This window comes from Setaria italica, chromosome VII (assembly GCF_000263155.2).
Source record: "Setaria italica strain Yugu1 chromosome VII, Setaria_italica_v2.0, whole genome shotgun sequence".
Lineage (NCBI taxonomy): Eukaryota > Viridiplantae > Streptophyta > Magnoliopsida > Poales > Poaceae > Setaria > Setaria italica.
Genome location: NC_028456.1, coordinates 29,228,086 through 29,253,633, shown reverse-complemented (window position 1 = coordinate 29,253,633; position 25,548 = coordinate 29,228,086). Strand labels below are relative to the sequence as shown.

The 25,548-nt window shown below is 46.5% G+C and overlaps 2 protein-coding genes and 1 pseudogene across 3 annotated transcripts; all 3 read right to left on the bottom strand.

Moving 5' to 3' along the window:
- Positions 1 to 2,089: 2,089 nt before the first annotated feature.
- On the bottom strand, positions 2,090 to 4,713 carry LOC101785449 (60S ribosomal protein L7-3). 2 transcript variants are annotated; one of them, XM_004976667.3, is made up of 7 exons: positions 4,581 to 4,713; positions 4,297 to 4,476; positions 3,668 to 3,765; positions 3,515 to 3,572; positions 3,349 to 3,428; positions 2,659 to 2,761; positions 2,090 to 2,570 (listed from the first exon to the last, which is right to left on the bottom strand). In XM_004976667.3, exons 2-7 carry the CDS (start codon positions 4,474 to 4,476, stop codon positions 2,355 to 2,357), a joined length of 735 nt encoding a protein of 244 aa, XP_004976724.1. In that variant the 5' UTR covers positions 4,581 to 4,713; the 3' UTR covers positions 2,090 to 2,354. The 2 variants fall into 2 exon arrangements, with proteins under 2 accessions (XP_004976724.1, XP_004976725.1); XM_004976668.3 differs by having other exon boundaries at positions 4,586 to 4,682.
- A 551-nt stretch (positions 4,714 to 5,264) lies between these two features.
- On the bottom strand, positions 5,265 to 6,002 carry LOC101760240 (annotated as a pseudogene).
- A 6,620-nt stretch (positions 6,003 to 12,622) lies between these two features.
- Positions 12,623 to 15,989, bottom strand: LOC101785044 (mitochondrial inner membrane protease subunit 1). The gene is made up of 4 exons (XM_004976666.3): positions 15,536 to 15,989; positions 13,924 to 14,034; positions 13,090 to 13,142; positions 12,623 to 12,985 (listed from the first exon to the last, which is right to left on the bottom strand). Exons 1-3 carry the CDS (start codon positions 15,896 to 15,898, stop codon positions 13,092 to 13,094), a joined length of 525 nt encoding a protein of 174 aa, XP_004976723.1. The 5' UTR covers positions 15,899 to 15,989; the 3' UTR covers positions 12,623 to 12,985; positions 13,090 to 13,091.
- Positions 15,990 to 25,548: the final 9,559 nt, after the last annotated feature.

Here is a 25,548-nt window from a genome sequence, read left to right as displayed (position 1 = left end):
GATCAGGGGGTATTCACAAATATTCGAATCGCGATTATTCCGGCGCGGCAAATATTCCGGCGCGGCAACATCTCTCCCGACGAGGCCGTGCCGCCGCCGGCGAATCTCGCTCGCCCCGCTGCTAAGCATCCCGCTCCCGTATCCGAAATTCACTCGCCAAATCTTTACCTCCAGCCTTTCACGCCGACCGCAGCGACCTCCGCCGTAAGATGCCGCTGTCCGGGAGGGAGCGGAAGACGAGCTCGGCCTAGTGCTCGCCGCTGGCTCCGGTCGCCGTCGCCCCACAAGAATTGGCCGCGCACTCCACCTCCTAGGTGGACTGGGGATGTGGGGGCTCTTTCTCGTCAAAGCTCGCGGCGAGGGAGGAGGCGGTGGCGATCTGCCAGCTCAGAAGAGGACCAGCGGCGGGCTGCGGCACGATCTGAGAAGCGCTTTCTGAGACATGCTGCCGACAGAGGCATCCACGCGCGGCCTGGACGGGAGGTGAGCAGAAGCTAAACGGCGCAACCACCGCGGCTGCCATGGCAGCTCTACATGTTCAGGTTCAGAGTCTGGCATCCGCGAGCACTGTGTCGTTCTTCAAAAGGTCGTCGAGGCCAGTCCTTGGCATCGTCTGCTTGAGCACGCCGGCAATCTGGCGAACGAGCGCACTGTGGCTGGTCGAAGAACCCAATCGAGAACTCTCCTGTTTCCAGCGCAGCTTGGTACAGAGCAATCAGAGGCGTCGCTCTGTGTAACTGCTGGCTGAATTGCCTCTCCGTGACTGCCCGCTGGATTGCCAGACCGAGAACTGACATATATGAATGTTTGCCGTTGCCGACGTCTTGGAATATGCATTCGCCGATGTCATGCAGAAATGGGGAAGAAACCTTCTTGTTTCGGGCGATGGTAGCCGGTAGGCATCAAGAAACAAGGCAAACAAGCTGTGGATTGACACCGAGGAATACATGTCAATGCCACACTTGTTCGGTGGGACTTATAAGCCGGTTGAAAAGTTGAAACGACTGATTTGTTGTGAGAGAAAAATACTATTCGGTGGCTGATAAGATGAAGCGAACAGGCCAGTTATTCCCTGTAAAAAGACGACGTCACCCCTTGAAGAAGGGCCTCTTTAGACAGAACCAAGAATCCTGGGCACCAGGAGGAGACTCTGGTAGTGCTTGTGCTGTTCCTGTCCCCGGCCATCATCATCAAGGAAATCCTCTGCCCAACCCAACTCCTGCGCTGGCTCGCGAGCGCCATCCAGTGACTGAGTGATGAGTGACCAGTGTGGGCGTGCGGCGAGGCGAGCGGGTCATCCGCCAGGAAGACCTGGAGGATGGAAGGCACAGCCGGTAGCGAGACCTTCGCGCCAGAGCTGGGATCCCAGAGGACTAGCCGTTGTCGTGGTCCGACAGCGCGAGCCAACCAAGGGGCGCGCCGCGCCGCAACACCACGAGACACCGCCCGGCGGGGCTGGGAAATCGTGGACGCGCCGGACGCTGTCAGTGGGTCCCGACCGCCGGAGACATCACGCTCCAGGGCCAGGGGCGGCTGGCGACGATTCAGGGCCGGCGAGCGGCGAGGGAGGTGCAAGCGCTCCAGTGCGCGCATACCTGGTGGATGTGGAGTGGAGGCGGACGGCTTCGGTGGACAGTTGACCGGAGATCTCCTCGAGGAGGTCCGCCGGGAGCGACGCCCAGGCGCTCGCCATCGCGCGCGGACGACGGTCGAGCTGCATGTGTCGTGCGGGACGGACGCGGAGTTACGGTGTGCATAGTGCACGACGGGGCGTGCGCGCGCTCGCTTTGAACGGCAGTCGGCGTACATGGACACGTTCAGCTAGCTATTCCACTAGAAAACAAACTCAAAACTTCAGAGTATACCAAACTGAATTGAGTTCGCAGCGACAGAAAGTCTCTGTACAGATAGAGAATAGGGGCACATGCGTTGCAAATAACGCCAGGGAAGCAACTGGAAGATGGAACTATAGTAGAACACAATACTATTCAAGATGACTTCAATATTACTACCAGCCGTGGTTGAACATATGAATCCCATAATAAATCCACTTCCGCAGATCACAACAGAAAATATATTCCCACACAAATAAGCAAAGGCAATTTGCAGATGATTTATCATACTGGCCAGCCAGGAAACAAGAAAGGCGTACCGATATTCACACCTCAGGATAACAAAGGCGTTCAATAAAATTCAGAACCTCTTGGTAAAAGGTCAGATTTCTTCCATACACACCTAGTTCCAAACATCAAAATTGCATGCATATTCATCCACGATCCAACTTCCTAATGTAAAATAAGGATAACACAGAGAAGCCGCCTTCCAAAGGGCACACTACCAATATGCTCGTGAACCTAGTTCATCCTTTTGATGAGCTCATTGATGTAGTTCTCACGGTTACCAGCGTCACCACCCTCAACATAGTGGTTTCTCTTCTTCTTCAGGCCTCCCAGTGGCGCCTTCAACTTGAATGGCCAGAGGAAGTTGTTGGCCTCCTTGAAGTGGGGGCCAACAGTCATGATCTCATGAACAAGATCCTCAATGCAGATGATGTTGTGCTTGCCCAAGCCCTGATAGAATACACAAAAAGGCGAGAATCAGCATTAGGCTGTAAAATGAAGTTACAGAACCAAAGCAAAAGAGCTTAAGATGGCATACCTCCTCGATAACTTGGTTGTTGGACAGAGGAATCCTCTGCTTGTTCAACTTTCCGTAGCCCCTCTTGTAGATCAACTCCCTGACGCTCTTCAAGTTCGGGTACCTAAAGAAAACAAAGTTTTACCAGCTTAGTTAAGTCATATCAAGAACTCTTGTGGGACCACCAAGCTAATCTGCTTAACCTACTCGAGACCCTGAATGCTCAAAATTGTTTGCTTGCTAGCGGTGTACAGGCAAAAAAATGAATATTTATGTTCAAAAGCCCTCTTTTACCACAAACAAAAAAACTAGGAGGAATCACCAAGCTAATCTGCTTAAAGTAGTCAAGGCCCTGGATGGATAAAGTTGTTTGCTAGCATCCTAAATATTGTTATAGTGCAACAAATTGAATATATATGCAACACTTCACAGCCTCGTCTACAATAAACTATTAAATCCATTAACAACAATGGTTGCAGTTGTAATCTGGAATCACAATACTAACAACAGAACCGAATGTCCAAATACACAAAGCCATGATGAAGCATGAAATCTGAAGTACAAATTAGGTATTGCAACACAGAAAACTCTATTTCACTCAACCACTACGTAGTAAGTACATCAGTATGACATGTTTTCAACTGTGTACTTTCACTGCAAAAATATAGCCAAATGAACACAAAGAGCATGATACTGTATGAAAAAACTTACCCGTATGCAACATAAGGCTCAACCCTGCGCAGCATGTTAATGGTAGCCTTGTTGACCTTAAGGAACACACCATTGAAGATCTACAAAACAAAATGTTCAGTTTTATGAACAAACAAATTTCAAATAGCAGAGGCAAAGTTGTAAACCAGCTTGTTGGCGAACACACCTGCCTCAAACGCAAAAGCTGCAAGATCTTCCTGGTCTTTGGGTGCATGGCATTGATACTGTAGTTTTAACAAATTTAATATCAAACAAGTGCATATAAATTCAACAATATATAAAGAGTGGCATAATCACATTGACAAGAATAGCAACTTACCCACGGATACGGATCACAAACAGCAGCTTTGCCTCAGGACTGACATAGAAACCACCCTTCAACCGGGCCTCACGCTTGAGCTGCACCAGCTCCTTCTCCTGCTCCCAACACCCACATAAGCAAAAATACACTGTTTAATATTTTATCAAGAAGAAAGCAACTAAATGGCATGATATACCCTAGAAGACAGCAGAGAACTATCCACTGATAAAATAAAACTGGAGTAGGGATTAAAGTGATAAAAATCAGCAGCATTCATAGATTGCTTCTAATAGTAAATAATCGTACTATTTCAGCAAAATACTCTAAATTGCTTGGACTTGAGCATATTTCCCAAATAAACTATGTCAAACTCGTATAATAAATTAATTATATGCGTGCATTCTATATGCAGGAAGAACAGCCTAGTAGTCCTACGGCACTGGTCAACACATTTCTAAGTACAAACTTTCAACAATTCCGCCTGCGAAGGAATCATATTCGCATTGCTCTTACTTCCGATTAGTTTATAGAACGAAACGGACCAACCAGACCAAACCCAGATTCAACAATGCAACCAGATAACAAGCCGCAGAAAAGAATGCCCATTCAGAGCTGCTGTATAAGATCGAGCGGAGCGGCGATCTGACCTGAGCATCGTACTCCTCGGCGTACTGCTTGGCGCGGGTGAAGATGAGCTTGCGGCTCTCGATGGACTTCTTCTTCTCGGCCAGGGCCTTCTCCTTCTTGTCGGCCGCCCACTGCTCCTCGCGCTTCCTCTTGCGGAGCACCGACTCCGGCACCGCCACCTTCGCCGCCTCGGACGACATCTGCACGGCCACAGACCAACCGAACCACGACACCTCAGTCAGCCACAGATCGAAACGCGCGGCAAACGGTGAGGGCGGCAACGGCGTGCGGCGCGGTGGCTTACCTTACCTCGACGAGCTGCGTGCGAGACGGGGGATGCGGGGAGAGTGGAGGTCGGAGGTGGGCGCAGGCGGCGGCGGGCGAGGGGAGTGGGAAAGGCGGGTTATGTAGGAGGGGTTTGGTGGCTAGGGTTTGGAGAGGTGTGATCCGACGGCTGAGGCTCTGTGGGCCGGTAGAACTTTGGGCCTTAGTTTGAAGCAATGTGGGGTGTGCCGGAGTGGGCCGCAACTTTGGTTGGACCTGGACCGTCGACGGACCAGCAACTTTCTAGAGGAGAGCACGATTTGCTGCACCCACCCACCTTGTCAAATTGAGGCCCGGCCAAAATTTGCACACAAATCAGCCGCACGCTGCCAAATCGAGGCCCGCACAAATCGGCCGGCCGTCGAAGATTTGCCGGACGGGGCCGCCGAATGAGCTCGAGCCAGCCGAATTTCGGTTGTCATCCAAACGGCTGATATTGGGCCTGGCGGGTGGGTAACCGGGATGGACCTGCGCTTCAAAAGGCTTGGGCTGTGGTGATTCACATTCCGCTTTCCAACTTCGGCTGCCCAATAAAGGGCCCACACAATTGCAATGGTCTAGAAAACGGTCCACGACTCCGAAGGCCGCCCTCTCCGAAGAAGACACTCGCAAAACGGTGACGGGTCCAGCAGCCTGACACCACTTTTATTTTGGTCTTGTGCACTTAGTGTCTTTGACTTCCCATAGGCTTCATTGACTGAACATTAGACGAAGAAACTTGGCTAGCAGTTGCAGCAAGAGCAGCCACCTCCTGACATTCATCACTATCAGATTCTAGTTTGTCTGAGTCTTGCCCTTGTGGATCATCTGCTTCATCATAGTTAGACATAGCATTCATCATGTCCATCTTATCGGCACCATCATCATCTTCCTCGACTGCAGTTGAAGGATCTTGCATACATCAGCTGTGAATCCACTGAATAGTTCTTTCAACTTATCATAAAACTGGATTGGCTTAGTCAGAATGGAACGATCATTTGCCTACATGGAAAAAAATATAAGAATCATGCACAATGGATGCAGAATTCCGATCATTAAAGCAACAGATAAATACCGAGAGGCCTTCCAAAGTAGATTCTGACAGCTTAAATAATTTTTGGTCTTCATCCCAACCACCACCACTCTCATTGAGATACTTAGCCACAAGTCCCCAAGTATCCCTATGACGCCTCCAATGACGATGAACTTGATCCACACTGTAGGTAGTGCCATAATTGGAGTTTACTGCTGATGTACATGCAGTATGATGCAACTTTTTGAAACTAGTCTTGGGAGGCATCGCCAACTTCTTCTCAATGTACCAACCAAGGAGAAATTCAGATATAGCTATAGGCCAATTAGTAGGCTTTGCCCTTGGGTTTGATCCTGAAGCTTTTTTACTTCCCTTGCCCTTAGCATTCATACTGCTTTCTTCTTGTCCATTGTGTGAACTACAAGGGGATACATGATAAAGTAACAACCATGGCAAGCAATGGTAAAGAAATAATGGTAATAAAAATGGCAGGCTTGCAATAAAAGTATCAGCAACATTACATAAATATGGTTCAGCTACATATATGCTAAATCAATAACACATATTAGAGTGAACTATATCAACGTTCACTCCACATTAAATTTGCTAGATCATCACGCTTAGCCGCCCACTGTCTGTTCTCTGTGGCTTGATCTGAAGCTGTCCTAGGAAGATTGCTAAATCAACGATCCTCATCATATATGATATTGTGAGGACCATTATCAAGGATCCAATTATGTAGCACACAAGTTATTACAAACTTCACTTGTGTTCTAAATGGAAAACATGGCTTGCTTGAAAGAACTTTAAAGCGATTCTTTAATGTCCCAAATGCTCGCTCGACAGTTGTATGAAGGGAGGAATGCCGAAGGTTGAATAACTCTTGTGGTGTTTCTGGATGTCTCCCACCCATGCTCATTCAAGTGGTACCGGACTCCTCTATACAGTGGCAATATACCAGGTCTCGCTGCATATCCAGCATCGGCTAAGTTATATTTTTCCTACAACACACAAGACAATGCTTTACTGCCTTATCAAAATTTATTCTATTCTATAGCTTATCAGGACTTGTTGCTAACCTTCAGGCATTAAAATTCCATTTGATCTTTTCAGGGCGGCCCTTAGAACTACGGAGTCATGTGTTGAGCCCTCCCATCCAGCAAGTGCATAAGTGAACCATAAATGAAAGTCCACGGCCGCAAGCACGTTCTGTGTTGTGTTGGATAGGACTTACGACCTCTAAACCTGTTAATTATATTATCAGGACAAATGCAGGGATGTGGGTGACGTCAATGCAGTCCTATATTACAGGGAATGCTATTAGTCCAATGTTGAATGTAGCGATGAGAAACTAAATGTTAACTACATTTTAAATGATATATCTCAAAATACGGGAAGAACCGGCCACAGCTACTGATTATCTTTGGATGTGTCGCAAGTGATCTAAGAGTTATTGTTGGGGATTTCCCAAAAAGACGGTCACCCTCGAAGTTTTTTTTTCGGCTAGAGCCAACTAACCTCAAGTTAGTTAACCTCGTTGGTCCTAGTCTGGCATAAAAACCATATTAACCTCGCATTCTCTCTGTCGCTTTGGTCTCGAGGTTAAGGGTTATTTGCTGATGGCTAAAATATGAAATGGCTTACCCTTCGTTGTTCGAAGCTAACCTCGAGCGACGAGCTCTTCATTATGCTTTCTACTCAAGTTCGCTGAAGTAAATGTGCCAAGGTGAAGGCACGAGGCTGGGCTGCTTCTCCAGCATGAGCCTAAGGAACTTTCAAGCACGAGGCCAAGGAGTCTACAAGAACGAGGCTAAAAAGATATAAAGGTGTGAAAAGCATGATTGCAAGAAGGCATGATAAGCGTGAACCCCCGGAGGCACGATTAGCGTGACTACCTAAAGGCGTGATAAGCGTGACTTGGTAGGAGAATTCTTGTTGTGCAAGTTAACTCCAAAGACCTTTATGTACGGCATATTCTAGGAATGTAGTAGGTGAAAAGGGTATTTATAGTATGTAAAATGACCCCTGCGTCACTGTAAAAGGGGAGCCTTACACCGTTGTAAAGGGACAGATAATTTTTGGAACGAGTTCGCAAGTGCTTCCACTACATTTGTTGTGTTCGAGTCTTTGAGATTTGCTTCCAAACCTCATCTGTTGTTCTCTAATCCTTTCGAGACCAACAGGGCACCCACCGTGTTCTCAGTCGCGAAAAAACCCACGATGCCACCTCAGAAGAAGAACAAGAACCGAGAACAAGGGAGAGCAGGAAAGGCAGCTCGTCCTAGTTGAGCAAGACATGGACAAGGTAGAAAAGCTAAAAAGAGTCGAGGCCAACCTAAGAAAAAGAAGTGAGAAAAAGAGAACCGAGGCAGAGACCTCAAGCCAAGCTTCACCACAAACAAACACACAGAATGACCCACTCGGAGAAAAAGAGGAAGAATTAGCCTCGGCACTTAAACAGCTACAAACATTTAAGAAAGAAAAAGAAAATTTCGCTCAAGAACTCCAAGCGCAAAATATAGTGGCTAACAAACTGGCAAAGGTAAACGAAGCTAAAAGATAACTAGCGGAATTGCAACAAGAGCTGAACGAGTTGCAATACCTGCAAACAACGCCGCCACAACCACCACTCTAGGGGCTAACCACCAATGATACACCCATCATACACCCAAATTCCAGCTTCATTAGGCACAACACCCCAGTGACAACGAACACCTACATAATAATTGACAAAAACTCTCCATTATTCTTAGGCTTGCAAATAGCCCCATGGCCCACAACCTACAAGACGATCATATTGCCAAAGTTTAACGGGCAAATAGACCCTCGCCAGTTTGTCATGAGCTACGAGGCAGCCATAGCTTTAGCGGGAGGAGATGATGTGGTGCTGGCAAAATCATTCATAATAGCATGCGAAGGCGCAGCTCTAAACCGGTACTCTCTGCTTCCGCCACAATCCGTATACAGCTAGATAGATCTCAAAACAAAGCTGGTCCAAAACTTCCAAAGCTTTCATAGTGTCGTGGCCGACGAAGGAGATCTATTCAATTGTGTTCAAAAGGATAAAGAGCCTTTAGCAAATTATGTGAAAAGGTTCGTCCAGCTCAAATTGCAAACTCCTAATGTAGAAGATAGCGTAGCTATAGCAGCTTGCATCAAGGGGCTCAACCTAGGTCCAACAGCCTCGAAGCTATCAAGGAAAAAACCAAAAATAATGGAAGCCTTGTTCGCAGAGCTAGAAAAATACTGTAGGTCAGATGAAGACCACAGAAGGAGAGTGGTGGAGAGAAACCACCATAGGCAAGCTAAAAAGATAAGAATTGGCAAGCCTCGAGATACAACCACACGCAGCAACACCACTCGTACCCAGCTCAACAAGTGATGTCAATCGAGGGTAATCAACCCTCGCAGCAAAACCAAAACCAAAACTAAAACCACCAACCACCATCAAACTTTGTCAGCGGCCAGAGCGACGGTTACGCCGAGAGGGGAAGATGCTGAGGCAGAGGGCCTCCGAGGCCAAATAACCAAAGTGACTAGCAAAGAATATTTTACTGTACCTTACATGGCAAACAGCTCGATCATACAGCATACTTTTGTCCAGAAACCAAAAAGACTCTCGAGAGAATGGCCGACGAGAAAAAAGCGGCCGCGGCACCCAAAACCATCCACCATACTACCTTTTAGCCATAGCAACCATACTTCCCAAACCCTAACCTCACAAGCTTTCAACCCGCCATGATGTGGCAACAGTCACCATAATTCCACCCTCAAACTCAGCAAGCCTCGCAAACCGCGAGCTTCGCACCTTCCCAACATCTCCACGAAATACCACTACCTCCACCAAATCTACCCAACTAAATTTCAAAAGCCGAGCCTAACAACCCACAAAACAGCAATCCCAAAGCCTTACCCACCTACGGCATGATAATGCCAATCTCAGGAGGATCCTCGCAACAAGAGCATCAGGAAGATAGCCCAAATGCCTTACCAACCTTTGGCATGATAATGCCAATTGCCGGAGGATCTTCCCTCGAGTTTGAAAACAAGAGACCAAAAAAAATATTAATTCAGACAAGTCAATACAATCATACCTCATGGGCCTCCAGCCAAGCCAGAGTAGGCGCACATGCCCATCTCTTTCACGGAGGAAGACTTTAAATTGAAGACAGCCTCGCACAACGACGCGATGGTGATCGAGGCCATCATAGCCTGGTGAAAAATTCAAAAGGTCCTAGTTGACAATGGAAGCTCTACGGACATCATCTTTGCAAACACATTCAGAGAGATAAAAATTGACCCCACTTGCTCGAGACGGCAGAGGTCCCATTACTTGGCTTCGGGGGAAAGCCAGTTAAAGTCTTGGGAAAAATTTCGCTTCCCGTCTCATTTAGAAATCTGGACAACGCAAGAACGGAATGCATAACGTTCGACGTTGTCGAAATGTACTACCCATACTTTGTTATCCTCGGGAGAGGGTTCATCAACAAGTTTGATGCAGCGATAAGACAACTTTTCTTATGTATGAAGATCCCAGCCCTAAAAGGGGTCATTACAATATATGGCGACTAGCAAACCGCTAGAAACATAGAGAAAGGCGCAACCCTAGGACAGAAGAATGTCCACCATCTAACAAGTCCCAACAAGGTTGAGAAACAAGAAGAGAAAATGCCATATGTTGAGCCCAAGAGGGACAAAGAAAAAGTAAAAATAAGTGCAGATGGCAAAATAAAACGAGTTCTCCTAGATGACTGCATCATGAACAGATATGTGACGATAGGGGCTAACCTCGAGCCTGAGGAAGAGAAAAAAAATTAATTGAGTTCCTAAATAAAAATAAAGATGTCTTCGCCTTGTCCGCTAGTGACCTCCAAGGATTCGACAAAGATATAATGCCGCGGATTCCAAGACCATCTCTTGGGCCTCCCTATTCTTTTGGGCCTACAAATTACAAGCTGGTGGGCTCCTATGTGGTCAAACCCTTTTCATGTGGGCTGAAACAAATTACATCGGAGGAAGCGTCGGAGCAATAACGTTAGGGGATCCAACGGCTATGTGATATGGCCAGTGGCACCGGATGATCCGACGGGGACATCGGATAAAACGTCGGATGAATTTTTGAGGAATTTGGGCGCACAGAGTCCAACGGCTAGTTGCACCGGATGTTCCGATGCAGCAGCGGCATCGAGAGGGGACAGCTTGGTAAAAGCGAGTCGTTCTCAGGACTTCAGGGAGCACCCACAGATTCCAAGGCCATCTCCTGGGCCTCCCTATTCTTTTGGGCCTACAAGTTACATGTTGGTGAGCTCCTGTATGGTCAAACCCTTTTCACGTGGGCTGAAACCCTGATGTGTCCGATTCAGCTTCCCATACACTACCTTTTTCTTCGGAAAAAGTCCTTTTAACTTCCCTCATCTATCGTCCAAGTCTAGCCTTCATCCCTCATTTGCAAAATCGGATATCTGGCATCCCTCATCTATCAAATCCAGTTGAGTTAGGTCCCAAGGCTGTTTTGAAGGTGGTTTCGTGTGACATGGCATAGGCCTCACATGTCAGACAACAAGTAGCGGTGGACCCTTTCTTCTTCATCCTTTTCTTTCTCCTGCTCCCTCTCTCTCCCTATGAGCGGCCATGTACGACTATCTCTCCCTCACTCGCCCCCACCTGTAGGTCCGCTGCTATCTTCGTCAACGCTCCCGGCAGCCGCTCGTCCCTCATGCCCAGTAGCTACTTGTCATCCGCACCCAAACCCGGTGGCCCTCGTCCCTCTCCGTTGCTTGTCCTCCGCTCGAAACCAGCGAGTCGAGGGCCCTCGTCCCTCTTCGCCGTTTGTCCTCCGCCCGGAGGCCTGACGAGTCGGTGACCCTCATTCCTCTCCACCAAGCGGCCCTTATCCCTATCGGCTCATCCTGCTGCCGAAGGTCAAATTCGCAATGCCGTGGTTGGAGGAGCAGCAGCTCATCGACAGTGCGAAGGTCTAGCAAATCCAAGTGACGGTATCTTTGGATGACTTGGAATGAAAAATGCACCATCGGATGTTCCGATGCCCCCTCCCCTCCTAGAAAAGCGTCGGAAGAATTGGTACACTATGGAGAAAATCAGGCAAGCGTCGAAAGAATTGGTACACTACGGAGATTTGGCAAGAATTGCTTCAGCACCGGATAATCTGACGGTGCCATCGGAGGAAGTGTCGGATCAATGACGTCATGAGATCCAACGGCTATGTGACGTGACCAGTGGCACCGGATGATCCGATGGTGGTATCGGATAAAGCGTCGGATGAATTTCTGAGGAAATTGGGCACGTGGAGTCCAACGGCTAGTTGTACCGGATCTTCCGATGCAGGCTAAAAATAGACCATCGGAACATCCGATGGTATACTTTTTAACTTAGCCGTTAGAGCAACGGCTCTTTGAACCCTTGAGGCTATTTATACCCCCACTATTTGCCCATTTGGAGTTGCAGGAGTGTCAAGGATTCAAGCAGGTGTGCATCAGTGTCATCAAGGACATGCTTGCCAAGGTGGCGACTCCCTAATGATGTCGTCTTCAACCAGGAAGAGGCAAAGATCTCTCAATTTCTATTCTATCAGTGCTACTGCTAGTTAAGTTCAGTCTCATGCTATCTATCCTTGACTAAGTTCATCATCAGTGCCAATTCTATTTGTAATCTACTATATGCAGCTACTACTATGTAAGTTCAGTATCGCATTACAGTTGGCTAAGTTTATGACCAATGCAAGATTTTTGTGGTCAATCTAAATGCATGTCCACTCAAGTTTGAGAGATTTTGTAACTACTTGCATTTTTGCAAGGGGTCATTGTTTTATTCGAAAAGCTTGCAGCATTAACTGTTTTATGTTACTGTTACAATCTAGCGTTAGTGTTACGTTTGCAAAAACTGGCAAAGGTACTAAGTTTTCTTCTTTTTTTTTAGGTAAAAAGGCACTAAAGTTTTCATGAAGACGTCATGTCACACTCCCCAGATTATAATGGTTTGAATAAGCAAGATAATAACGCACAAATCAATCTATTCTCCTGCAAGCACAGGTTCATAATTCTGTTCAATGACTTGGGTTCAGCCATGTTCCAAACTCACCTCAACTTACATGAATCATTCAGGTATCCATGGTTCTGTTCTCTACCAAAATCACTGTCCATAAAGTTACAACCCAGGCAGTAGCCCAAGAATTTGTAACAGAACATATGCTGATTGGGTTTCAGGCCTGAGAACTAAAATTGCTACACACTGAATCAAAAGAGGGGGCATCAAGATAGGCACTGCTTCACTACAAAAATGTGCCATGACATATCTCGCTTCCAAATTGAAGAGTAAACTCTTGACATGTTCAATACAGTATGGGCACATCTTCTCTGGAGAAAAATAGCAAACAAAGAAGTTAGCACAAATGAACATTAGAGAGAGCCAGTTTTTTTTAAGAAAAAAAAAGACAAACATAAAGAGAGGTTGAATTCACCTTTATGGGGACTGATTTGAATCAATCGATCCAAAACCCTCCAGTGGCCACACCTAAGATTGAACAAAAAATATCAATACTCCCCCATTTTCACCTAGATGGCAAACATGCAGTGATAAAATTCTAGGGTGATGGCCCACATGACAGATTTGGTAGCAATGTAGCATTTGGATTGTGCTAAGAATTATAAAAACATGTTAGCATCAAGAAGTAGCAAGTTCAAGCAGGTAAATCTGCAGAACAAATAGAGTATGAAGAAGTATGTTCCAATTTCTATGTCCCACAAATCAAGATTTGAAGTTTATTATAAGCTTCAAAAAAAGAAGAAATTGTATGTTGATATATCAGGGTACAAACATTATGACCTATAATTAAGGAAGTTCAACCCAATACCCTTTTTTGTCCTATTTACATCCTGGCATTGGGGAGATATGATGCCCAGTTATTTTAGGGAACCTCCATACTCAATACTGCATTAAGTGACCATGCTGAAACTGGAACAGTAGTATTTATCCTCTAATACACACCAGTAAAATGTATTGCTCCGGATTATTATCATTGGACAAAATTGATGAGTTATCCAGGAATTTGAGATTAAAGCATGGGTACATAAGACGATAAGAAGATACTGAAGCTCTTGAACTCAACGCTTAACCATAACATGTCAGCAACCATGCACTTGCAATATAGTGTTAAGGTATAATTTTGTCTTTTTCCGCAAATTTAAGGTAGTTGCTAGTTGCTTGCGTCCATGGAACCATAAAGCAAAATATTGGTTCCAGAGATTCCACCATATTAAATTAATGGGGATGCAAAATAAATAATTGAGCTTACCCGACAAAAGATCTTCCCTGTAATGAGACCATAAGGCACAGCTCCAAAATGCCTTGAATCTCTAGAAGCATAAACATTATCTCCCTGCACCCAAACATGACCTTGTGGTACCTATAATTACATCACCAAGGCAAGAGCATGAGGTGACCATACAAGTTTTTAAAGAAAATAACCATAAGTCATAAAAGAAACAATTGAGAAATAAACAACGGCACTCGTCATGTCCGAATATCACACCTGGAACCCGCTAAAGCACCAACATTGAACATAAACAAATGTTGGATTTTAATGACAGGGATGTCTTTCATAGTCTTCGAAAACAAAACCTCAACAAGCCAATTTTTTTCTGCTATTGGTTGCAATCATTTGAAACACAACTGTAGGAATTGTATCTTCTGATGGAGTGATGACTGATAGCAAAAGAAAACAGAAAAAACGGTTTGGCCAGCATGGCAGCATGCAATCCTAATTAATTAAGTATCATATTGGTAGTAATTATTTTTAGACTTAATAACACCATGTCTCATACTGAACCAATACCAACAGTCCAGAGTTGAGACATTTCTAAGATCATGCACAGATTTTGAAGTGGAGCTCACAGAAACGTTTCTAAGTTCGATGCAACTCTAAGCAGATATAAAAAATAAGGGAATTTAAAATTAAACAAAGCACGGAACTCTTCATGTCAAACCCACGAAATTGATAAATTCATAATGAATATGGACATAAGCAAATGTCATAATTTATACAGGAATTCAGATAGTTTTGGAAAACCAAAACTCTGTAAGCCAAATTTGCTCAGTGATGACTGACAGTAGCACTACCACAGAGCAAGGTTTTTCCCATCACATCACATAATCCTAAGTATCTAATCGAATCAGCAGAAATATTTTTTGGGTTAATAACACCATATCTGCAAAAGGGTCTCTACTCTAGTGGTTAGAGCACCTGGTAGCACTCAGCAGGCCCAGGTTCAACACCCCGTGGGAGCGAACTAAACGGGTCTGAAATAAAAAAGTATAAAAGAATAGGTAGGGGCTTCCCCTGCTGACTTGGATAAAAAAAATAACACCATATCTCATACTAAACCAGTATCAGTAGCTCAAGCACTACATTTTCCTAAGATCATGCACAAATTATGAACTAAAGCTGATAGAGATATTTCTCCAAGTTTGGCGACTAGTAGAGTCTAATTATCAATTACCAAAAACACAAATGTCACCACTTCAGCAAATGGCATCACATTACACTCATGGAAAAACACTCGCCTTTCTTGCATCTCAATTTGAAGCAAAAAAAAAATAGTCAAAACTACTACATCATCTTTGCCGAAACTTCTTCAAATCTACAATGCTCACAAACAAACCAAGAAAATTAGATCGTCTGCTAACACCTCAAGAAGCACAACAAATACTGTAATCAATTACCACTAATCACCAGCTACTGCCGGCAATAGTATGCCAAGCATCTAGAATTGCGTCAATGAATCACACCACACAACCAAATTGTAATAATCTTTAAAGCAGCAAGAGCATCAGCTGAGACTTAATCCAATCACGGAGGCAGCATAGCAAGCAGTACGAGCTCAAAACCCAGCCCAGTATCTACTCACCACGACGGTCTTGGAGGCGTCGCTGTTCCCGGGGTCGACGAGGTAGGTGACAGAGTCGCCCCCCATCCCGACGACGCGCTTGGCGACCGCCTTGCGCGGGTCCTCGGGGGAGATCATCAGCACGACGTCCCCGGGCCCCACCCGCCCGCGCCTCACGCTCACCTTGTCCACCGCCACCACGTCGCCCGCCAGGTTCATCGCCGGCAGCATGCTGGGGCCCCGCACGATGGCGAGCGAGCAGAGGTGGTGGTCCACGACGTGGACGGCGCAGAAGGCCTGCGCCACCAGCAACGCGCGGGAGAAGGCCTCCCCCGCGATGTTCCGCCACGGGATGGCTCCGAGGCGCCGCACGAAGGCCGACATGGCAGCGGCGGCGGCGAGGGGAGAGAGCGTGGTAGAAGCGAGTCGTTCTCGGGACTTCAGGGAGCACCCGCGGATTCCAAGGCCGTCACCTTTGGCGCCGTTTGGATAGCACCTGTTAATCGAACGTTTGATGCTAATTAGAAGTATTAAATATAAATTAATTACAAACTAATTGTATAGATGGAGTCTAATTCGTGAGACGAATTTATTAAGCCTAATTAGTCCATAATTTGACAATATTTAGTCCATAATTTGACAATGTGGTGCTACAGTAACCCTTCGTTAATGATGAATTCATTAGACTTAATAGATTCGTCTCGCGAATTAGCATAAGGTTCTGCAATTAGTTTTATAATTAGTTAATGTTTAATCCTCCTAATTAACATCCAATATGATACTGCTAAAATTTAGCACTTAGTATCAAACATTCCTTTTGTCACACGAGAACAATATAGCTTCTGGACTTATGGAGATTGATTGAGAGTAGAGAAGAAGCTGCAAGGGAAACCAATCACCAGATCTATGAACTAGATGAAAATCACCACAACAATCTTCCTCTCCATGGACTAAATCTTGGATTTTCCCTTCCTGGAGAAGCTAGCTCATGGGTGAGAATAAGTAATGGGAAAGTATGGATGGTAACGGGTACATTACCTATGAATAGAGAATTTACAGATCTGCACCCACGAGGCAAACTCTGCACCCGTACCCGCGTCCGCCACCCATCACAGGCAAGAAGTTGTGCCCGTGCCTGTCACCCGCAGGCACAGTCTACCTGCGGGCACACCCGTGCCTGCGGCAACGGGGGACGGTGGAGCAAGCGGCGGAGGGGGCGGTGGGCGGCGGGGGTGGCGGAGGGCGAAGGGGGTGGCGAGTGGTGTGGTGGGCGGCAGAGGGGGCGACAGGCGGCGAGGAGTGGAGAGGTGGCGGCGGGGTGTACGAGCAGCCGTGGTGCGGGAGTGGAAGCGGCCGAGCGGAGGTCGGAGGGCTGCGGGCTGCGGGAGGATAAAAGTAGATGGGGAACCTAGAAATCCATTATATACTTGTACATGAGTCAACATGTCAGGCGGGTTCGCAGGTTTGCAGGCACAGGTAAGGTATTTTTATACCCACTAAATTTTTTCCCACTGACACAAACTCAAACCCGCAACCGTGCCCGTGAGCACAAAATGACACCCGTATCCTCACCCTAGTGGATTTTTACCCACGGGCACACGAATAATTTGTGACCATTACCGTCCTTAGGGGAAAGTTAATCGGACACACGAATAATTTGTGGCCATTACCATCCTTAGGGAAAGTCAATGCGGTAGAGTGAAAATGAGAAGGGGAAAAGGCTTGTGGGGGTCGGTGGTGATTATAGCCAGGCGGCTCAGTTGCTCAGGCAAGGACCTCAAGCGACCGATTTGCTCGGCCTAGTGCCCAAGCAGCAAACACATGCAGATTGTGTCAGGCAAAAATCTCAGGACTCTAACCTAACATGCGGCCTGTTCGCTTCAGATTATTCAGCCGGCTTATCAGCCACCAAACAGTGTTTTCCTTTCACAACAAATCAGCCGTTTCAACTTTTCAGCCGGCTTATAAGCTGAAGCGAACAGGCCCATGGTCCAGGCAGGTGTCTTAGGCCCCGTTTTGAAATTGGTTTTTCAAAGCTCCCGAAATTTCTATCACATTGAATGTGTAGATACAAATTAGGAGTATTAAACATAAACTAACTGCACAGATGTAGGCTAATTTGCGAGACGAATCTATCAAGCCTAATTAGTCCATGATTTGACAATGTGGTGCTACAGTAAACATATGCTAATGATGGATTAATTAGGCTTAATAGATTCGTCTCGGGAATTAGCCTCCATCTGTGTAATTAATTTTATAATTAGCTCATGTTTAGTCCTCCTAATTAGCCTCCGAATATTCGATGTGACATGAATTTTAGTCCGAACTAAAGATCCAAACACCCCCTTAGCTAGGCAATTTTGACAATGCTACACAGACTGGTAGGGCTAACAAGTTCAAGTCAAAATCATCTCGTGTGTCACATGATGAGGATGATATGGATGAGCTAACCAATAGTTTGGAGAAAATTGAACAAGCCCTTGTAAAACCAGTTCAGGTTGCACCTGCACCGGACCCTAACACTCCTTCGTGGGACATGCTCAAGCAAATTGCATTAACGGCGGATGATAGGCTCGCGGTGGGCGCATACCTCTCCAAGCCAGAATTTCAAGTCCTTCGTGGTTTCCTTGCCAATATGGGTCAAGAATACCTTGAGCGCTGGGTGTACGAGTATTTGTCTAGGGTGATCCTGGCAATGAGTGATCTTGTCGAGGAATGTAGGTTGCATGAGCTTTTGGTTGTGGTTGATGTGTCTGTTTTTGTTGCACCCTTTTGGGATTAGTATGTATGATATGACAACATGCTAAATATGTGTTACCATTGAGGATAGTTAGAGAACTTTCTGAATTGTATGAACAAATCGTTGATCCTCATGGGACAGCCTACGTGCTGTGCTTTTGCATAGTTGAATTATCAACTAATGTTAAGTTGTAATATATTTGGAATGATCGTTAGCCTATATTAATTTCCTATGATTATTTGAATTTCCCGTGATTTTGTTCTTTGTCAGACTTGATAAATACATAGAGTTGTTGATTACTACAAATTATCAGCGGAGCATATGTTTCCAATACAAACTTGTATAGGAGTAATCTCACCACACTTCAAACTAGCGGTGAGTGCAATCATAGGCAATTTCATAAGCCAAACACAGCCTGACCGTTCAGGACTGCAACCAAACACCGGTAGAGAAGTGAGCTTTAATCCCGGTTGGTAGGGTGCTTTTATCCCGAAAAGGCATCCGGGATAAACCAACCGGGACAAAAGGGGGGGTCTTTTATCCCGGGTCATTCAACCGGGACAAAAGACCCCCTTTTATCCCGGGTCATTCAACCGGGACAAAAGACCCCCTTTTATCCCGGGTCATTCAACCGGGACAAAAGACCCCCTTTTATCCCGGTTGGTAACACCAACCGGGATAAAAGGGTTGAGAGCGCCGACGCTGCAAAAAAAAAATCCGGAGCTCCCAGGCAGCCCCCCCACACGCGCACGTCGCAAGACACAAGTCACGCGAAATATGCGCGGGCGCGGTTCGTGGGATTCGAACCCACAACCTCCAGCCTCGCGCATAGCTTCCTTGCCATCCCACCTACACACCACATCTGACTATGTAGGGGATACTATCCTTTTGTATTAACTCGTGGGGGACCCTTTTATCCCGGTTTGAAACACCAACCCGGATAAAAGGGGGTCTTTTATCCCGGTTGGTGTTTCCAACCGAGATAAAAGGTTACCAACCGGGATAAAAGGGGGGGTCTTTTATCCCGGTTGGTGTTTCAAACCGGGATAAAAGGCCTCTCAGAGTCTTTTTTTCCCATTAGCCTTTGCAACCGGGATAAAAGGTTCCGGTTCGTGAGCCTCCCACCAGTGACTGAGTTTTAGTCCCGGTTGGTGAACCTTTTATCCTGGGCCAACTTTAAACCGGGACAAAAGGGGGCGGATGGAAAGTCGTTTCTCTACTAGTGAAACATTCACAGATGTTAACACTTGCCTGGCCAGGCAATCTTGCAAGCAATAGCAGGCAGCTTACAGGCAGTTGATATTCTCAAGCAAAGTGTCCAGGGCTGCATCCAAACAAGCCCTCAAACTCTCAAAGGATGTTGGTTGTCTCGTATGGTCGTACACCATGGTTCGTGCTAAACCGAGAGGCCAGCACGCCATGGTTCTTGTGAAGTCGCGGGGAGTTTTTACGCCATAATCCTCATTGTTCGTTTCTCGATTCTAGTTTAGTCGTGAAGTACTGTACCTTTTTTGAAAAAAGATGAAGTAGCATCATAGTAGTATGCATCTTCCTCTTAGAAAAAAAAGAGTTGTATGCATCTTCCAAACAAGTCTTCATACGGTCACCACAGCTGATGTGTGCACCGATGTGATTGTGTCGCATCACATTAAGAGATGGTAATGGATCATGACTCTCGTGCCTCCTTCACAATCCAACTTAGCTTTATTTATTTTTAGTTCAATCATATAAAATTATGATCCAGCTCTTATAAGCTCGATCCTTAGGGGTGTTTGGATCTTTAGTCCGGACTAAAATTCATGTTACATCGAATATTCGGAGGCTAATTAGGAGGACTAAATATGAGCTAATTATAAAACTAATTACATAAACGGAGGCTAATTCGCGAGACAAATCTATTAAACCTAATTAATCCATCATTAGCACATGTTCACATAGCATCACATTGTCAAATTATGGACTAATAAGCTTAATAGATTCGTCTCGTAAATTAGTCTCCATCTGTACAATTAGTTTGAAATTAGTCTATATTTAATACTTTTAATTAGTTCCGAAGAAACAAACATTCGTTTAAATTTGATTGGTTTAAATTTGTTAGGATAAATAGAGAACCGCACGAGTGGACGTCGACTACTCGACCGCAGAGACAGGGAGCAGGATGGGGGAGCAAGGCGCACCGAGTGCCAGTACGACGCCTCCGATCAGATCGGAGTTTGGATAAAGGGAGAGGGACGGAGTACAGACTGGACAGCGAGCGTGCAGTCAGTCCACGCTCCACACAACACGGGCCGTAGAAAGTGACACGAGTCCTGGGTCCAGTGGCTACTGTGGCTAGTAGTACACCGCCAAAAAGACGGGATGCCGGATGTGCTTGGCCATTGGTCACCACCGACTCCACCAGCGAGCAGCGGCATCTGCATCAGTCTGTCACCGATCACTGTTCGCTTCCAAAAGAAACGCAGGCACCACCATCCGAGTCTCCGAGACCGAGACTTGTCACGTGCTGTTTCTGCTTGGGGGTCCGTGGTTACTGGGCATCCCTGCAGGCCTGGAGACTTGTATTTGCTGACTTGCTCTAATAACACAGTTAGGAGGCGGGCTGTAAGGTTTCTCTTAATTTTTTTCTAGCCCACTCGTACAATGGTTAGCTCTTCACCATTAATACATGGTCCACAAGTCATTCTCACAAAGTTTTTTTTCCTGTACTCAAGTCGACTGTAAGCTTATAGCCCGCTTCTCCTCTCTCACATCTTCTTTCTCCTCCACATCAGCATTCAGCCAGCTTACAACCCCTTATTATACTTGCTCTTATGGCACCCATAAGCTGATTAGGCACATCATTCAAGGAATGTTTGATACAAGGTGCTAAAGCAGAATCACATCGAATGTTCGGATGCTAATTAGAAGAATTAGATATAAATTAATTATAAAACTACTAATTGCACATATAGAGTTTAATTCGCAAGACAAATCTATTAAAACTAATTAGTCCATCATTAGCACCACATTGTCAAATCATGGACTAATTAGGCTTAATAGATTCGTCTCGCGAATTAGACTCCATCTGTGCAACTAGTTTTGTAATTAGACTATGTTTAATACTTCTAATTAACATTAAACATCTGATGTGATAGGTACTTAAAGTTAGGTATCCAAACACCTCCTAAGACTATGGACCAAAACTGAACCTAATGAAAAGTTTAAGGACGAATTTGAAGGCAGCAGCTTTTCGCCATGGTGCGTGGTGCTATAATAATCAAGCACATAGCTATTTTTTTAGATAATAGAAAAAGATACACCAAATAATCAAGCACAGAGCTATACTGCCACATGACGATCTACTAGCACTCTAGCAGTGCCAAGTAGTATAACAAAACCAGGCATGAGATTATTTATAGCTATTCCTCACCAAATAAAAACGAGAACATGCACATGCTACTCCATTTTTTTTTAAAAAAACAGTAGCCCGTTAAACCAGGATCCAGGAATACAAGCGCCTGCTCGGAGTGGATATGGACAAACCGCCAAGTTTGACTAGACGACAAAGCTCTAGATCTCAGTGACAGTTTTTGCTTAGGGCTCCGTTTCTATCCGCTTATAAACGGCTTATCGGTGGAAATAAGCGAGAATCCCGCCAAACGCTTTGCTTATTTCCACCGATTCTCGCTTACGTGGTAAGCCGTTTCAACGATTTGAACTACGAGAAGCGAGAAGCGAGAAAATCTTCACTTAGATTATAATCAAGCATGACTAGAAAAAGCGTATACAAACAGGGCCTAAGATTTGAGAGGGCTATTAGGCCTGGTTTGGTTTCTCCTGCTTATTTTTGCACCCGTCACATCATCGAATATTTAGATACTAATTAGAAGTATTAAACGTAGACTATTTACAAAATCCATGTTACATAAGTGGAGGTAAACGGCGAGACGAATCTATTAAGCCTAATTAGTTCATGATTTGACAATATATTGCTACAGTAAATATTTACTAATGATGGATTAATTAGACTTAATTAGGTTTAATAGAGTTCATCTTGCGATACTCCTAATTAATATCTAAACGTTTGATACGATACGAACAGGGTCTGCACCAGGATTGGTACGAGAGCGTGATTTAAAAGTCAATCAGGCAGTGTCAGGTATCATGACCATGGTCAAGACTCAGTTGTCAAGACGCGGGCGTCGGCACCGACAGGGGAGTGACTGACGGACGGGAGGTGAGCACTGCGGTCTTTGGAGTGACTGACGGACGGGAGGGGAGAGAGAGCAGCAAGAGCCACGCCGGGCTCACCATCCTTCCTCACGCGGCGGCCACGTGCTCTATGCTCTCTCCCCCCTCGCTCGACACGCGTCGCCCCCACCTCCAAGCAAGAGGAAAAGTCTGGCCGGTGCTCCCATATGCACGCCACGTGATCTCTGGGCTCTGGCGCGCCGAACGCGACAGTGACGGAGACGGGAATGGAGCGGAGAGCCCAGGCCTCGAGGCATGGATGGCAACGGACAAAAAAAAACTGTGATACGAGTTCTATTTTATACCTACGAGTACGGTGCGGGTTTAAGTTTGTAGCCGAGCTAAAATTAGCTGGTATAAAAATGGTTTACGCGTATCCGTAAACCTGCTACATAACACCTGACATGTGGACCCTGTACTATTATACAGGAGATTTCTTCCAATCCTCCAGCTGCACGCACTGCTGCAGTCCCGCACGCCCAGCCGCCTACACTCCCGCAGTCTCGCACTTCGTCCCCGCACACTACACGCCCAGGCGGCCGCCGCCCACCTCCCTGCCACTACCTCTCTGCCACCCGCCCTCGCTTCTTGCCACGAGACTGCTCCGTTGTTCGAGTCCTGACGGTTGGTTTTCTGGTGGGCACGGGTGTACCCGGGTAGACTTGTGCCTGCAGGTGACGCGTGGGCACAACTTCTTACCTATGATGGGCGGCAGGCGCAAGCACAAGTATACAATTTGCCTCACGAACGCGGATAAACCCTCTACCTGCTGGCAATGTACCCGTTACCATCCATACGTGCGGGCAATGTGCCCGTTACCATCCTTACCACACGGACCAGCGCCCACAGGTCACCGTGCAGCCTCGTCTGCCTGCTCCGTGCATCCGGTACGGCCCGGACGCGTCCGCTCCCTTTTCAAAAAAATTCAACTTCGCGCTGGACCGGTCCTTTCACTTCGGCTTAACGCGCCACGTACCCGATCTTTTTCTTCTAAACTGCTCTGGATCGGCTACCGATCAACCAATCACCCACCCACCGTGCAACATCTTTCCGCCCGGCCGCACCGCACGCCCGTTCTCCTTGGCTCTTTGCCCATCGTTGTCAACGGAGAACCAAATCATCTGGCCGTTTACGTGGCATCGGTTCGCGCCCGGCGCTCTGTCTCACCAGCCGGGACGCCACGCAAGATACGGCGACCGGCTCCGCATGGCACGCGTACCGCACTGCCACGTACACCCGGCCGGCCCCGTCGGCACGGCACGTGTGGTTAACTTTTATACAAGGTTTGTATACTCATTCGGCTAACATCTAGCAACCTGTCATTAGCAAGTAATAATGCACGATTATTAAGGCTACCAGTTGTAGATCGAAATCTTTCGGGCGAGACATTCTTCGCGTCCCATGACCGGTCACAATTATTCGGTGGGAAAGCTACTGCAGATTGAGCTTGTAGCACATTCTACGCGGAATAATCCATCGGACACGACGACACGTCGACGCCATGACGGTCCATGGACTTATCCATTCGGTTGCACGCGGACTCGACGCGTGTGTCGGCAGGCCGAAATCCATTGTCCACGTCAGAAGCAGACCGATCAAAGCTTCCGAGAGTTCGAGTCGCCAACATCATTTTTATCGTTTGGATTATATATACAAAAATAAAAGGAATAATTAAAGTGATGATAGACAGGTCTATCTCCAGAGTCACTTCAGACTAACTTTGCTACCGATTGTAGCTTTCGTTGATGCTAATCTTTCCTTGTTACGTGAAAAAAAAGGGTCTGTGGACATCCAGCCATATATATGCCCATATCCCTACCATCTTTTACAAAGTCGAATTAACCTATTGGTGCCTTACTTTCACGAAAAGATTAACCTGGTGCTTTTCTGCCTCTTACACGTACCGTTATCCTCCCGTTCGGACATTCGCTTTGCCGCTCGCTGTAAGTTTGGCTGTGCTTTATTTACGCTTTACCACCCCTCTTTCTCTTTATCTCGTTGATGAACTGATGCAAAGGCTCTCCGGAGTTCAGACTCCGTTCCAGCTTTATTTCCCACGCACGTTCTTTATCGTCCCTTTCTGTTGCATTGGCTGCCTGGCATTTGCAAGGTAAGAATTGGAGTAACGGACACCGTAAGCAAAGGGAACGTACTGCATGACTTCCGTGACAGACAATGCGTTCGGATCAAATCAAATGCCGAAAAAAGGAATTCGTGAAGCGAATCCACAGCATGACATCCGTTGGACGGCGAATCAGAACCGAAGACACGCAACGCAACACTAGTTGGGACTCATTAGCTCGTGTTCTACTGGTGGAGCCTTTTTGCATCTGAGGAGAGTGAGCGTTGTAGCTACTATGGAAAGGAGCTCGCAAGCTTTCCCTGGCAAGTACAACAACGCGTCTCCCCCCGGAAAAAAAGCCGCGAAAAAATGGAAGCTTAGAACAAACACTTTTTGCAGCTTCGGCTTCACGTCACCTTAATTTGGTCCAATTGCAAGTTGACTGCAAGCGAGCTTTTTCAGGCGTGTAAAGCGGAAGCCTTCCATGATCGCAGTTCGCTGCTGCATGCTGGTCCGTGCTGCGACCCCAATGCCTGCGAATGCTCGCTGGAAAGCATCGTCTCTGACAATAATCGCCAATCGATCAAAGGGTTCGAGATCGATCGAAACCTCGCTGGACGCAATGACCCCCGGGGCGAGTCTTGTTAACAAATGGCAAAGCGCGGCGATCTTTGGAAGCATGGAGACGGCACGGCATGTGTTCTTAATTTGTTGCTCATTCCATGCATATGCGCGGATGCCCGTACTCATGTGCGTGGGTTCACGCTGGGCCTGCGTGGCGGAGTGGCAAGCTCACGAGGGGCCACATGGACGCTTTTAACTCCATTCATGAGGCATTGGATCCATGATTAATTTCTTAGGCTTGAAGAATTCTTGAATTGGTCGGTTGGATCTAGCTATTGCAGCAGCCGCGCGCAGCCTGCGGAAACGGAAGCTGCAAATTGATTTTTTGATTGACGCCAAAGGTTTTCAAAATGAATGGATCGTACTGCTCTCTTAGCT